The following is a 14,695-nucleotide window of genomic DNA, read 5'->3' on the forward strand; positions in this document are numbered from 1 at the left end:
GACCGACAGGAGAGCGAAAGGAGACACAGCTTCCGGTACTACCCTTCAAAGTAAAGTTCAAGTGTCGTCACATAGACAGGAGTGACTGAGGTGTATGGTATTGATTACTGAGACTTTGCCCCTTGCAAATGTCTGACATAGTTTGAATCCTTTGTGAAAACAAAAATGCTCTCGGCTCAAGTGGTGTTTCCAAACCACATCTGCTGATGTTACTGTTAGAATGATTATCAATAAGTCTGCTGCATGCAAATAGTTTGGTTCTGAATAAGCAGCCCTGGAGGGAACAGCAGCTGACTGTGGCCTCTACATTTTCCTGTTTCACCTGTTATGAGTTGGTGCTATAGTGCTATTAGTGTCCAGTACAGATTTTAGTGCTAATGCCAGTGGAGTCCAGATAAACAATTGGAAGTCCACTCAGGGCGGCACGGTGGCTCAGTGGGTAGCGCTGTCGCCGCACAGCAAGGCGGTTGCAGGTTCGAGTTCCGCTCTGTGTGGAGTTTGCATGTTCTCCCCATGCGTGGTTTCTGTCCGGGTTCTCCGGCTTCCTCCCACCCCTGAAAACATTGGCCTTTCCCAAACTGACCGTAGACATGAGTGAGTGCATGTATGTTGGTCTGTGTCTTTGTGTGGCTCTGCGCGTCCCACCCAGCTGGAATAGGCTCCATCTCGGTTCTGTTTGCATTTGTTTTATAATTTGTGATGTTGGATTTCCAAAATATGGTCACATCTGTAGCCTCTAAGCAGCCATGCAAGTCTACAATTTGTCGACTGAGAATAATGATATATGCAGTATATAAGCAACAAAATAAGAATGGATTTTATCAATGTGTTGGAGCAAATTCACAAGATGGCCATTTAGTAACAAAATGGCCAAATTTTGGATTGAATATGCTTTTCTGAATGTGCACATTTTGGGATTTAAAATTATGTTACAATTTACGTCAGTAAAATTCAGCTTCAATATTGATGCAACAGTGAAATAATCAAATAATATAATATTCAAAAATAATCATCAAGTCATCTGTCTGCAGAGGATGTATTTATTGTTCTATGAGTCCATGAAAAGACAACTACAATTGTATACAGAACTTGTTGGGGAGGGTTTTTTTTTAATTGCATTCCTAGTTTTGTGTGACAGTTGTGTTGTAGTAAGTGTTTCTTAAACATAAATTAAAATCTCAGGTCATTGCTTTAAATGAGCAGGTAAAATAAAATAAACTTCAGGTTATGATGAGAAGCCAGAGATATGTGGTTATGTGGAACTAAATCTGCACTAGAAGCTTATTTTATATTTGTATACTAGAGGTTTAGCATCAGAATCCTTTATTAGATTGTGATGCTGAAATAAACGACTCTTCTTATTCCTTCACGTTACCAAAAGTTTATTTTGGAGGGTCAACGTCAACACTTCCTGTCTCAGTCCGCTTCTGGTCTAACCTCCCTCAGCTGTGGGATAGCAGAGCCTCTCTGGTCAACCCATTAACTGGTTCACGCTGCAGCACACAGCAACCAGTCAGGACCTCCGTCTGACTTCGTTATATGCAAATGAACCTCATCATCACAGGTTCTAATCTCAGAGGTGTACGGTGTCACTCGTTCCATAAAAAGGTTTGCGCAATTATTGCGTTGCTTTCATACGAACGCCGAAAGTACAGTACAAGACTAATTCTATCACTTTAAATATGCGAAAGATGAATGAATGAATAAATCATGCACAGTTCGTCCATGTGGTCTTCCTCTTTGTGTTTGGTTTTAGCCAATAAATTAAATTACAAATTACCTCTCAGGATTTATAGTACAAACATACCCTAAAATAAAATTTAAAAAAACTACTGATTTTAACTTGTTAGTTTTTAAATTATAAAATAGAAACCTCATTGCTTTAAAGAATTCAGTACTACACTAGTAGTCTATTATTTTGACAACCTTTATTAAGCAATGAGATATTTCTGAGTCATTTAGTCACCTTAACTTAACAACTTGCAAAACTATGTAATGAACTGAACCCTTAAAACACAACAAATATACAAGAATCAATTGTTTTGGTGGTAAACAGCAATTATTTATTGAAATGAAATTAAAAAGAATATGTACCAGATCTATTGCATTATTTACTTGTGTGTGTGTGTGTGTGTGTGTGTGTGTGTGTGTGTGTGTGTGTTACTCTATTTTTTTGTCTTGTAGGATGGAGTGAACACAAATATACAAGAACATTCAGCTATCACAGATTGCACACCAGATACTGTAGTAATGCAGTCTAATACAAGACCACCAAAATAGTCTAGGATGTCTCTTTTGACTTTCTTTTTCTTATCTCAGTCTTTTTTTTCCATAAAGAATACAAAAGTCCACCCACCATCTTTGTTTCTGTACACAAACACGGCGGTTGTGACAACTTCACAGACAATGCCTCCAAAGAAAACCCAAAAAAGAATTTAAAATAAAAATTAAAAAACAAGAGACTAAGAACATATACAGGGCACTGACACAGAAAGTCAGCTGTGTTAATAGACGTGCGTAAAGTAACAAAACTTGCTGAAATCGCAATAATCATTACCAAAAAAAATCTGAAATCAGTCATAATTGCATAAATACTTTGTACAGTTCATTTATCTATTGTGCAATGCACCTTTCTGTTAAAATGACAACATAAAACCTCATTCAGTAAAAACCTGTTATGTGTTTTGTACATGAGGGTGCAAAGAAAGTCTTGATTGATGGAACGGCCTTTTCAGCAAGATGGTGCGATTGCTAAATTACAGTACATAAATGCAGAATGATACCAAACAATGACAGTGCATATTTTTATCATGACATCAGGGAGATGTGGAGATGGATATTAAAGTACTTTGTGAAAATTCTATTTTTTTTCCCATTGAGATTCTGTGAACACTGTAGGGGAACTAAAAGATCAATCTCTTTGGAAAAGAAAGATAGCGGCACTATAATGCACAATTGTAGCCTACAGGACCACTAAAAAAACAACAACAACATGATCAGACGTATGAAGAAAGGAACGAGGAAAAAGAAAACATGCACAGAAATACTCAGTATATCCAGCTTTGAAACCCAGCAGCAGCAGCCGTCCTGCAGAGCACTGCAGAATATTCATGAAGTACGGAGTGACATTAAATAACAAGAAAAACTTGGGAAAGCTGTCGGAGATCAAAGTGTCAACATGAGCGTCTGCATGGAGTTCAACCGGGGCCAAAATGTTTCATCTGGGGCTGTTTTCTGGGAAGACATCGTACTTTAAACTTCTAACTTTTTGACCGACGTGTCGTTACATTAAACTTTGTAAAAAGGCATTCGTAAAAACAACCAAAAACTCACAGGGTAATTTGAAATATGCTAAAATCACATGAAATGTAATGTCTGTTTTTACAGTTTAGGACAACTAATATCGTCCTAAACTGTTCCCTAATATTGTGGCAAGAGGAAATCCATCGGCATGTGCTTTGTCTTTACCCCGATGATACATCCAAAAAGATGAGCGCTGCTTATGTTTTTTTAACTACATCAAGATTACAAGACTTCTGAAGTTTCCTTCACAACTGGCCTGTATTTGTCTTTTTTTTTAAACTTGGCCCATGAGTAATATTTTCTTGCATTACAGTATAAATTAATGGAAGTGCTGAAATTATAATCAGGAAAATTCACAACAAAAAGGTTAACAATGAGGAAACTCCATATTAATAAATATAAGAGAAGTCATCTTTTTGCCACTTATTAAACTCCAGTTTATCCACAGACATCTGTTTTATATCTCTGACTTTTTGCAACTCACATTTTAATAAGAAATAACAAATCATGGTCTAAAAAATTGCAATTAAATACATCTTTAGCCGACGAAATTGGACAACTAATCTAAGAGAAACTCAAGTGATTCCAGTTATTTATCCTAAACTTGGTGAAATCTTGGATGGATTTAATTAATTTTTGAACAAACAAAACACTGCTTTGAGTAATAAATTGTGCATGCAAAACAGTGAAAACAGAGCACATCATTGACTAACAAACCATGACATGAATTTGTTCTTGTATTTTCCATTAAGTCCAATAATTGTTTTGTGTACTGAATAAACCTAAGAAAGGTGCTGGGCTGCTGCTCCTGAAGTTTCACATATTCCACAAGGACTGAGGATAAAGTGTGCAGAGTGCAACATTTCTTGCTCTGCTATAATAATGCCACAGTCAGACTGAAAGTCTCAGATAAATCAAATAAAACCAACATGAAAATAAAAACCGCTATACACAGGAAGAGTCCCTTTATGTGTGCAATTAAAAAGTCACTGTACAGTAACTAAAAAGGTCTATGATGGAAAACGTCACAATCTTACATGTGCGTTATTGTTGTTGTTTTTGTCCACTTCATTCTTTTCACAGACAATGAACATATGACAGGTTCTCTCTAAACCAGAAAATAAATTCACAGAAAATTTAAAAAACTAATAATATTTGGAGCTATGGTTGTAAAAAAAATTAAAAAAATAAAAACGAAAGGAAATCTAAAGTGATGATGGGTCCAGTTTAAAGACAGCAGCAACATTAAATTCTCTAAATCTGACTGAAAAGATAATAATAATAATAATAATAATCATTTTTGATCGACTGAAATAATTTTTCAAACAATTAGGAAACGTGACATCGATAATAAATCTCTCTCTGAAGGGGGTGAAGCTGCGTGCCGCTAATGTTTCTGTATCAAAATGTTGAAGAAATAAAAAGAAGACCTTTTATATAACTAGACCCACTATTAAAATCAGGCCAGACATTAATCATTGACATTCGTTTCCCTTCATCCCCTTCGTGTTGCTTCTCAGGACTCGCTGTGAATCGTGATGCAGACTACACACAAAAGCCAAGAGTGGTTAGTCACAATGCAATGTTACAGGCAATTCACTGTTTCGTTTTTTTCTTTGACCTTGTTTTTGTTCTGTTTTTGTTCCTCTTTGACTTAAAAAGGCCATTGTTAAGTATTTACAATATGAACAAGTTAGTTCTGTCTGGGGGTGACGGTTTGGGTTTTCTGCTTCTTTTTCCTCCAGGTGTTGTGAGTGCAGGTGGTAAAAGTGGAGATTGAGTTCTCTTATTTTGATCCGTTATCCTTGTTTAGTCCTGCCTTTCCCAGCGACATTTCCTGCTGCTGTAGTCAGTGTTTCAGTATATGTGGTTACTAGAGGATGGGAGGATGATGGAGGTTTCAAGGGAGGTGTAGAGGGTGCAAGGCAGAAAAGGGGATGATGTGCTCCTCAGGTCGGAGTCCTGGCGAGGTGGTGTTTCTAGTTCTCAATGAGGGGGTGAAGAGGGAAATCAATTTTTGCTGCTATCTTCAACACTTCGCTCGTGTTGGAGGTTGTAGTAACAGTTCTGACAAACTCGCACCGGTGACGAGATCTTCAGCCGTTTGATCTCTGACTGGAAGCGACTGCACCTGGAAAACAAGGTGAGGCATGGGAATTGGAAACGGCTCATCTGACAACCCAGTCAGCTTAGAATCACTTATATCATCTACTGTACTTACAATCAATCACTTTACAGAGGACAAAATACGATTCATAGAAAAAAAGAAAGGTACAACATCTCATAATGGTTCATTCATACGTGGAGTTTTGTGAAGGTAAATGAGTATTTTTTCAAATGTTTGCAGATCATAATACCATAAATAGACAGGTAACACCATATACCTGTTGAAATATCTGTATTATACTAAATCAATAAACTAGACTGACTAAAAATACTATACTTTTTTTTTTACAAAACCTAAGAGCTCATATTTATTGTAAAATTGTGAATATTTAACAGAACAAATCCTTAATGTGTTCCACTCATAATTGTTGACCTAAATGTGTGTTTTGTCATCTGACTAAATGACGTGATCTTAAGAGGTATTTTTGGATTACAGTAATCCCTCGTTACTCGCGGTTAATGGGTTCCAGGACCACCCGCATATAACAAGATTTCGTGATATGGAGATAAACTAATTATTTTATAATTTACAGTCATTGAAATTTTTATGAACCCTCCCCATACTGACATTAAACCACCTTATATCTGTATTGCCTTTTCCCACACTCTTACAGATTGTTTAAAAGCGCTTCAGTTCTGAACTGAAGACGTCTCTTGGATGAGAGACGGAACGTCTTCAAGAACTTTCTTAACATCCAGTGGATTGACTTAAACAGCTTTGGATAACCATGACCTGGATAACTGAGAACCTACCCAGACATGTTTATAAGTTTATTTATACCTGGATTTGATCTAACAGTATTTATAATTAACTGTTCATTATCACTACAGTGTAATCCTTTGGACAAAATCAAATGGTGTGCCACCTCCTGTTGAGACGTTATAATCTCAGAAACATGCAGCTACGGTTTCCTTTTTGAGAAAGAAACAGCAGTGCTGAAGGGGGGGAGTGGAGTAAAGTAGCCCCCGCTGGAGCGTCAGCAGTACTGCTGCTGTAAAGATTTACTTTTGGCAGAAGAGCTGTCCGCAGTTCCTGCAGTGGTGGCGTCGCTCGGTGAGGGAGAAGCGGACCGTGCAGCCGGAACAACTATCGACCACCTCGTCCTTCACCCAGTGGTCGGCTGCTGAACGGCCTGGCTGATCGCTGACCGACCAGCTGAAGACTCGACCGCGCCCGTCGCCCACCAGGATCTTACTGTGGTCCCTGGGAAAAAAGGTGATAAAATGAGAATGAGGACTACTGAATAACTCAACAGGGAGGTCTTTCATTTTAAATATATCTCCACAGATGGTATTGGAATAATACGTTTTTGCTCATTGTTATTTATAGTTTGCTGACGGGTTGGGCAACAAAGTGACATTTGGTGGCAGATGCTCGGCTCTCTTACTTGGAGATGGAGAGCGATGTGATCTCAGCCGGGTGTGCGTTGTCCTTGCGATCAAATGCCGTGTGCATGGTGAGTTTGCTCCGGAAGACCAGCTGGCGCTCCCATCTGTGGCCTGTGGTCACGCACAAAAACTCTCAAGCAAGTCATGTTTTAACAATACCACAAATACACTCTCTTCATCAAAGGATAGAATTTTTTATTTTTTTATTTTTAGCTCTGAACAAAGAATAAGCCGCTGATGAAATGGTGAAAACATCTGAAAACCTTGTTAGAACAGTCATTCTGAGAAATGTGAAAACACTTTGCAGTATTGATCCGGCTCACCTGTCCTGAGCTGGTTGTAAGTCCTCGTATCCATGACAGCAGGCTGGAGAGGCTGCGGCACGGAGCTCTGGGCCGGGTGAGACGGATGAGGATGAGGAACCTTAGTTTGGCCCTCAGAGTAGTTGACGAAAACGAAACCGTCCTTCTCGTCGATGCTGAGTGTGTCTGACCAACGGTGAGAGTCATCAGAGCTGCTGTCCATCGACCACGAGGCCCCCGTTCGAGCTGAAGGACCTGGAAGGGATTTTAAAGTCCAGAATGTGAACATGGACACAGACTGAGGTTTATACCTTTAAGTCTTTCGTTAAATAAAACATGTTGTAATAGAGGAATCAGTGTTTCTCTATGGTGTCATTATTTTAAAGTTACGCGCATTCTTTAAGAAAACTTGATCCTTCCTTCCCTGATTACAATCCAGCCAGTAAACCGGGATCAGATACTAGTGAATAAGAGCTGCTGTGTGTTTCGTACCTCTGGGTCTGTGGACGGTGCTGCCTGGTTGGCTGCCCCCACCCGTCGAGGGGTTGCGCGGCGCTTTGGGCTCCTGGCTCAGACTAGGCTCGTCTCCATCTGAGTCGCTGCTGTCGTCATCACCGTTATGACTCTCCCCACCCTCTGTGAGACACAAATTAGTCACTTCACCACACGGCAACACTTTCCCAGAAATGACTGAGTAAATGTCAATAATAAAAATAAAATGCAAACCGACAAAGGCAAGGTGTGCCGCCAAGGAATCTACATCTGATAGCACGCGTTCTGCTTTACCACAATGTGTGTTCGTGAATTTTGTTAGTTCACGTCCGCACAGGTGCCGTTAAAGAGATCTGAGTTATCAGACGTGATAGCATCACAGATGTGACTTCATCATGTTTCCTGTTAAGACTCACCGATCTTCTCCTCGCCACAGCAGTCGGGCACGTCTGCCTCTACGGGCTCCGGAGCAGGGGTTTCTGGGACTTGGAGGAACTCCATCCTCCAAAACTACAAGACATGTTTAGAGAACGGTTTGAGTAACCATAAAACAGTTCACTTCAGTCAAATCACACTTAAGTCATTATAGGAGAAAAAAAAAGTTATAGCTCCTCCACTCTGAATGTAAACTTATTTAAAGTGGCAGGAATGGGGTCAACACTCAATTCTTTTGTCTGCATCAGAGCTCATGAGTGGTATTTAATACAGAAATTCAAATTTGATGATATTTTACGAGATACAGATCAGTACAGTTACCCTGACAACGCCGTCCGAGTGTCCAGTGACTATGACGTTCTGCGTGTCCCATTCGTTCATTTCCGACACGCAGCAGCACAGGATCTGTTGGCTGCGCCCCGTGAAGGTGTTGGCACTCGCAATGGGGCTGCCGTTAATGCTCCACACGTGTATATATGTGCCTGCACACGACACGATGTCGCCCTGCACAAACACAAAACAGCCGTTTATCCCTGCAATCATAAATCATGTCCTCCTGCTCGTGTTTACTGAGCTTAGGCTCCCGCTCACCGTCAGTTCATTGATGCAGAGCGCCGAGACGGGCGCCCGGTGTCCCCTGAGTTGCGTGACAAAGGAAAGTTTGTTGAGGTCCCAGATGATGCAGGTGCGATCCCGCGAGCCGCTGACGACGATGTGGTACGCCGACGAGGCCGTCAGACACGTTACAGCATCTGTGTGTCCCAGTAATGCCTGTGATGAAACAGCAGGGGTAAGAAGGACTCATCAGTTTTCAGTCATTAGACACATTAGTGTGGAGCGATTTCAACCCTTAAGGGCTCACTCACTCTAAATGTCAAACGACCTAATCAGTAACTGCTGATATCACCAGCTTGTTATTTTATAAAAGTGAACTAAAACAGTTTTTAGCGTGTTTTTACCTGTTTGAGCGTCAGTGACTTGGCCCTCTCTTTGGAGGTTCCGGTCTCCCACACACAGATGGCGGTGCTGGTGCCACCGGTGATAACCAGCTTTGGGTTTGGACATATGGCACAGACGATTTGTCCCCACTCTGACAGACATTCGTACACCACCAACGCCTGAAACCAGATTCAATATCAAGACTAAATATTTGGGTAGCAAAATGCAGATGGAGGACTGGTGTTTTTTTTCAGACTTGTGTTGTGGAGAATCTCTGAAGATGAGACATTTGTTCTCAGTCGAAAGCGGAACAAAAAGTATTTTTCTGCTACAGTCAGACAACTAAGTTTAGTGTTACAATTCATTCATTCATTCATCTTCCGAACCTCTTTATCCGCCATAGCGGGTCACAGGGAGCTGGAGCCTATCTCAGCTGTCTTAAGGCGTGAGGAGGGCAAACTCCGGGCGCGCAGCTGCCATATTTAATTCTATATTTGCTATTCTGTGTATACTACTGCTTAAGACACATGTTTAAGAAACAACAACACATCAGACATTTTACGGCGGCTGCATTTGTAAAATTGGTGTTCCACTGACTACCAGTCAGGTACCAGCAGGGGGCAGCATTGACTTCAGTTTTTTTTTTTTAACACCCACATATCTGTTAAAATCAAAACATTCTCCTAGAGGTTTTTTGTTTTTTTTTGCCAATCTAAGAGAGTCCCAGTGAAAGCATTGATCATACAACCACAGGAAATTAGACTAAACTGCCACAAGAAACAGCATGGAGAGTAAAGAATAGCACCTGATGGGGTAACATCTCTGATAAACTGTTGCTGGTAATAATGATAGTGAGATGTTATTGACCTTGTCAGATTCATAGTTAGCCAGGCGACAACTCAGGTCAGTATAGCCCCAGGCGAAAGTCTTGCTCCAGGTTGGGGGAACCAGAACTTTGTTTTGTTCCACAGCAAGTATGCCTTTGTCAGTGCACACGATCTGTCCCACGGGTTCCTTCAGCTCTAGACAGACAAAGAACAATGAAGTGTGTGAGTGCTGCAAAACCCAACAGAGTGCTGCTAGATGAAATATATTGAGTTACTTCAGATTAAATCCCGAGATATGTGTACCTTTGACAGGTGCTAGAGAGGGCCTGAGATTATCCAGATGATGGAAGAAAATCTTGTCACTGTTTGAGCTTGGAGGGACACTCGCTACGTCACCATTGGCCTTACCACGTACTCGTTTAGGAGGATGGGGTTTCTTAAACAGCTGAAACACAAGCACACACACATCAACAGTCAGCTATCGGTAGCGAACGGGTTCTTACTGTGGTTTGTGCCGAAACGTATCTCATCAGGAGGAAATGTAGAATATGCTTAAAATTGATTTGACATTTTCAAACCCTACTGGTGCAGAATCAGGCCATCATGAAGCAGCATTACAATAATGAATCCATTATTCTTTATCTGATCTGATATCTGATGGCAATTAGCCACAATTAGCATGTCTTGTACTCCTCTGGCAGATACATTAATATGCCCTATAGTGGTAATTGCTGGAGGAAACAGAAACAGACATCCCTGTCTCTGCTACGCTACAGTAGTATTGCAGCAGTGGCCCAGATATCAGACGTCTCTGACCTGTTTTGGGATTTGTCCAAAGTTGTTGATGAAGCCGATGGTGGCCGTCTCCTTCAGTGGGTCATTGATATTGTAGATATCGACCTGACCCTCGTAGAACAGGTGGTGGAAGACGTTGACAGCCTCCACGGCTGGTGGACCTTGCTGCTTGTAGCCAAATATTAGGTCGATCCATTCATGGAGGTGAGCTGAAACATAATCGCACTCCAATGCCTGGAGTCAGGTAGGAAGACAAGCTGGAGGTTAATGGACTCACTGACAGTCTGATGTCGTCACCAGCGGATTCGTCTCTAACCTCTCGGTGAACTCTGATGAACTCTCGCGGGTCACCCTTGGCCCAAGGCGGAAGGATGACGTCACCCAACTTGGTTCCATTTTGTTTGGCACCTGGAATATCCAACAGCAAAACAGAGCTTTAATATTTAGTTGTCACAGTCAAATTGACTTTAATTGGTTGTTTTAGTTTCAGGCATCTTCATACTAACCCAGGTCAAAGTTGTTGGAGTTGAGTAGAAACTCAGGCAGATAGAAGAACTCGGGGATGAGTTCCTTGACATCAGCCATGTTGTGCTTGGAGGCAGAGAGCCAGGCTTCACGCACACTGTGGAACATCCTGTCAGCTAGGTCAAAGTGACCCCCCTGCAAACATACAGGAAACTTTGTGACAACTTATCATCTGGGCATGTAAGTAAACTTTTGGAAAACAATTATGTTTGTTAGGTTTTAAAAGGACAAGAATCTAAAATAAATTAAGATACATTAAAAAATGGAACAGTATGTGGTTAAAAAATGTGATAACATAAAACTGAAAACACAAGGACTGTTACTGTATATTTTTAATTTGTCCTTTAGAGTAGTACTCAAAATAACATCGATCATAAAATATGAAATAAATATATTCATATCAATAGCAAAAACACTTTTCAACAAGTGGATGAATTGAGCTTGTGCTGCAATGTGCTGCAGTATCATAAAATCCTGTAGGACAGTCAGTAAGGTAGAATGTCCCACTAGATTGGAAACTAGTTCAAAATCTTCTTCACAGATATGAAAGCAAAGTTCAAACCTGGAGTCTGAGAAAAATCTGTGTGAAAGGCTCCATCCGGACCAGATAAGAGGCTACGATCATGGCTGATGAGTAGTGGGTACCGTAGTGGTAAGCTGGTGTTTCCCCTAGTGTGACACAAACACATTTGCTTATACTGGTGAATGAAATCACAACTCCGACATGTACTGTACATGCAGTCCTGTGACTAGTGACTCAGACAAACAATAAGTAATTTTGGTCAACAATCCAACATATGTATTTTGTTTCCATTTTTTTTAATGTTGTTAAAATATTCCTGTTGTAATGGTTAATGAAATGTTCAGTCCAATTCAAATCAGAAACTTGTCTGAAAAGATATCCTCTTATTCTATCCAGTTCTAAAGCAGTTTGCAGATTCAACAGATCTTACCATTAGGGTCTTCCCAGTCCTTGTACCTCTTCTTATACTGGGTCAGTCTGTCATCAGTCTGCGCTCCCATTGGCTTGGCGAGGTTCCGGAACGTCTTGGGGTTGTTCAGGTCCAGTTCCTGTTCAAAAAAGTCCAACACAAACATCACCACCATTGCAAAAACAATATTAACAAAAGGGATCATTTATTTTTATTGTAAATAAATGCATCTCAAACCCTCAGAGGTATAATCACCTCTGAGTCAAAGTCAGCCAGGATCCATGGGAAGACAGGATATTGCATCAGGTCATTGTAAGATCGTCCTGCCAAAGTGTTCAGATGCATCAGGTACTGGAAATTACTGATCTCCCCTCGCTGGAAAACAGACAGTAAGCGCATCAGTGAGGCTGACAGTAGATTACCATCTATCACGTCTTCACTTTACTTATCCTTGATCTTGGTTAGAATCATGAAGTCAGGTCCTTACCTCCCATCTTTGAGTCACAGACTTTTCTCCAACCAGCGTGCTCAGGAGTCCAGATCTGACAACCAGCAGGTCAGAGATGATGTTTAGTTAAAACAGACTAATTTTCAGTTGATTGTTTTAGCATGCAGCAGTGAAAGGAATAATAGCATATTGGAAATCTTACCCTTGTTCCACACTGGTGTTGGGCCTCTGGCCTGACACAGACTCGGAGCTGTCGGCCAGTGAAGGCACCACTGCTAAGAACCTGAAAATACACAGACAGCTTTTTTTTGACTGTCTTTTCATGACATACAAATCAGTTTAACACGAGAGAGAGGACTACATCAGCCTTACAGTAATCACTTCACTGACCCTTTACTACCTAACACTTTTCATAAAATACCCTAAATTCTAAATATATAATAACCCAAGGATTTCATAATAACCACAAAAACAGGGCCCCCTGAGTGAATAATGCTCTGTCATACTTTTATAAGGCTGAACAGATGACACAAATGTTTAACTGTTTTTAAACTACAATATTAAAGCAGCAATTGAGCAGCATGTCTTTTTAGAGGTGGGAGGAAGCCGAGGGACCCAACGCAGACGTGGGCTTGCTCCACACAGAAAGGACATTTACCCGGAACCTTGTGGCTGTGCGGTGACATTGATACTCACTGCGCCACCGCAACACACTGTATGACGTTTTAGGACCTGCTATCCTACATGTATTCAGTACCTTTGGTAAACTTTGTTGCGGACTCCTTTCTGGAAGGCTAACAAGTAGTTTCTCCCATCTGCTGAGAAGACTTCCACTGCCATCGGCTAAAAGATAAAATGAGAATACACAAAGAGGTTGTTTAAAAGCTATGAACTACGATGTATTTTAACTGACTTCCTCTTTCTGTTTGTATGTTGTACTGTGTGCAGACGGACCTGCAGCAGGTAGCGTCTCTTGTGCACCTCCTTAATGTCTTCATAGGCGAAGATGCTGCAGGTTCTCTTCAGTTGACTCTGTCCTTGTCTGGCTCCTCTGGGGATGATGGCCTCATGCAAACTGAACCCAACAACAGACAATTATCAACTTCAGTCCACAAAGTTCCAGCATCCGCAGATGCTTAAGTTCACTTTACACACATTCAAAACTTCCAAAAACAGGAAAATCTAACCGAATCTAATTTCTTTTCACATTTTATCAAGACTCATCTATAGGAGAGAAAACAAAAATAAATGTCAATACCAAATGAGTGTAACTACAGCCAATCTATGCTATGCTCGCACAGACAGCAGCTCAACTTCAGAGCACAGATCAGAAACAATCAAACAAATGTCAGGAAAAATACGACCTGATTAAAAGTGTGGTATTAGGCGCAAAGCATGGTGGGAAACCGAGCCCATGTCTCGATGCTGTTTTATTTATTCCTTTTTCAAAAACGCAGGAGACTAATCTTTAGTCACAATTATAAATAACTGACAAGTAATTAACATATTACTTCATTAATTAAGTAATTTGCTGCTAATTATATATAATCTCATTCATTATCAATTGAATATGCTAAATACCACAAACAGTGTATAACTGTGATCAAACTAAAATGTGTATGAATTATAGGTCAAAAAATTAACCAAAAAACTGGGAAGTTATGAAAGTTCAAATTTTCAAACAAGGCAGTCACAAACTACAACATCCCGCGAAACTCCTGAATTCAAAATTTTACCCTGACCTACTATCATAGGTCAAATATCAAAGCTAGTGCCCTGACCTACTGTGATTGATCAAAGCACTAGCTTTGATCTATGGTCTTACTCATACTCATACTCTCATCTTTTTATCTTATCCGGTTCCTGAGTGTGCAAAAGTTGAAATTTGACCTTGACCTACATTCCTCAAGGTCATCATCTCATTTTCATCCCCTTTGCCGGTCGAGTAATGCGCTTTTTGTTTCATCTTTCTATCTGCAACGGTTGCGAAGATATTTTGTGGACTCACACACGAAACTGACAATTACAATACATCACCGCTTTGAAGCGGGAATACTGTACAGTACCTAGTGAATTTAGATAATAGCTATCATTAAGTTGTTTTTATTTTAACAAATGACAGTCAGTTAGATGACTTAATTA

At 40.4% G+C, this 14,695-nt stretch overlaps 1 protein-coding gene across 1 annotated transcript in view; it reads right to left on the reverse strand.

Moving 5' to 3' along the window:
- Positions 1 to 1,954: 1,954 nt before the first annotated feature.
- Positions 1,955 to 14,695, reverse strand: part of wdfy3 (WD repeat and FYVE domain containing 3) — an 87,531-nt gene continuing 74,790 nt past the window's right edge. Inside the window, exons 47-67 of the mRNA XM_068310442.1 lie at positions 13,508 to 13,628; positions 13,311 to 13,396; positions 12,756 to 12,836; positions 12,593 to 12,647; positions 12,361 to 12,480; positions 12,127 to 12,244; positions 11,736 to 11,842; positions 11,155 to 11,308; positions 10,965 to 11,056; positions 10,670 to 10,882; positions 10,157 to 10,298; positions 9,894 to 10,048; positions 9,047 to 9,205; positions 8,679 to 8,858; positions 8,409 to 8,591; positions 8,069 to 8,162; positions 7,653 to 7,796; positions 7,182 to 7,415; positions 6,858 to 6,969; positions 6,476 to 6,673; positions 1,955 to 5,434 (exon numbers count right to left, since the gene is read on the reverse strand). Of these exons, the coding sequence (XP_068166543.1) occupies positions 5,314 to 5,434; positions 6,476 to 6,673; positions 6,858 to 6,969; positions 7,182 to 7,415; positions 7,653 to 7,796; positions 8,069 to 8,162; positions 8,409 to 8,591; positions 8,679 to 8,858; positions 9,047 to 9,205; positions 9,894 to 10,048; positions 10,157 to 10,298; positions 10,670 to 10,882; positions 10,965 to 11,056; positions 11,155 to 11,308; positions 11,736 to 11,842; positions 12,127 to 12,244; positions 12,361 to 12,480; positions 12,593 to 12,647; positions 12,756 to 12,836; positions 13,311 to 13,396; positions 13,508 to 13,628 (2,869 nt within the window). The 3' untranslated portion in view covers positions 1,955 to 5,313. The remainder of the gene's footprint in view (positions 5,435 to 6,475; positions 6,674 to 6,857; positions 6,970 to 7,181; positions 7,416 to 7,652; positions 7,797 to 8,068; positions 8,163 to 8,408; positions 8,592 to 8,678; positions 8,859 to 9,046; positions 9,206 to 9,893; positions 10,049 to 10,156; positions 10,299 to 10,669; positions 10,883 to 10,964; positions 11,057 to 11,154; positions 11,309 to 11,735; positions 11,843 to 12,126; positions 12,245 to 12,360; positions 12,481 to 12,592; positions 12,648 to 12,755; positions 12,837 to 13,310; positions 13,397 to 13,507; positions 13,629 to 14,695) is intronic.

Source organism: Antennarius striatus, chromosome 3, assembly GCF_040054535.1.
Source record: "Antennarius striatus isolate MH-2024 chromosome 3, ASM4005453v1, whole genome shotgun sequence".
Taxonomy (NCBI): domain Eukaryota; kingdom Metazoa; phylum Chordata; class Actinopteri; order Lophiiformes; family Antennariidae; genus Antennarius; species Antennarius striatus.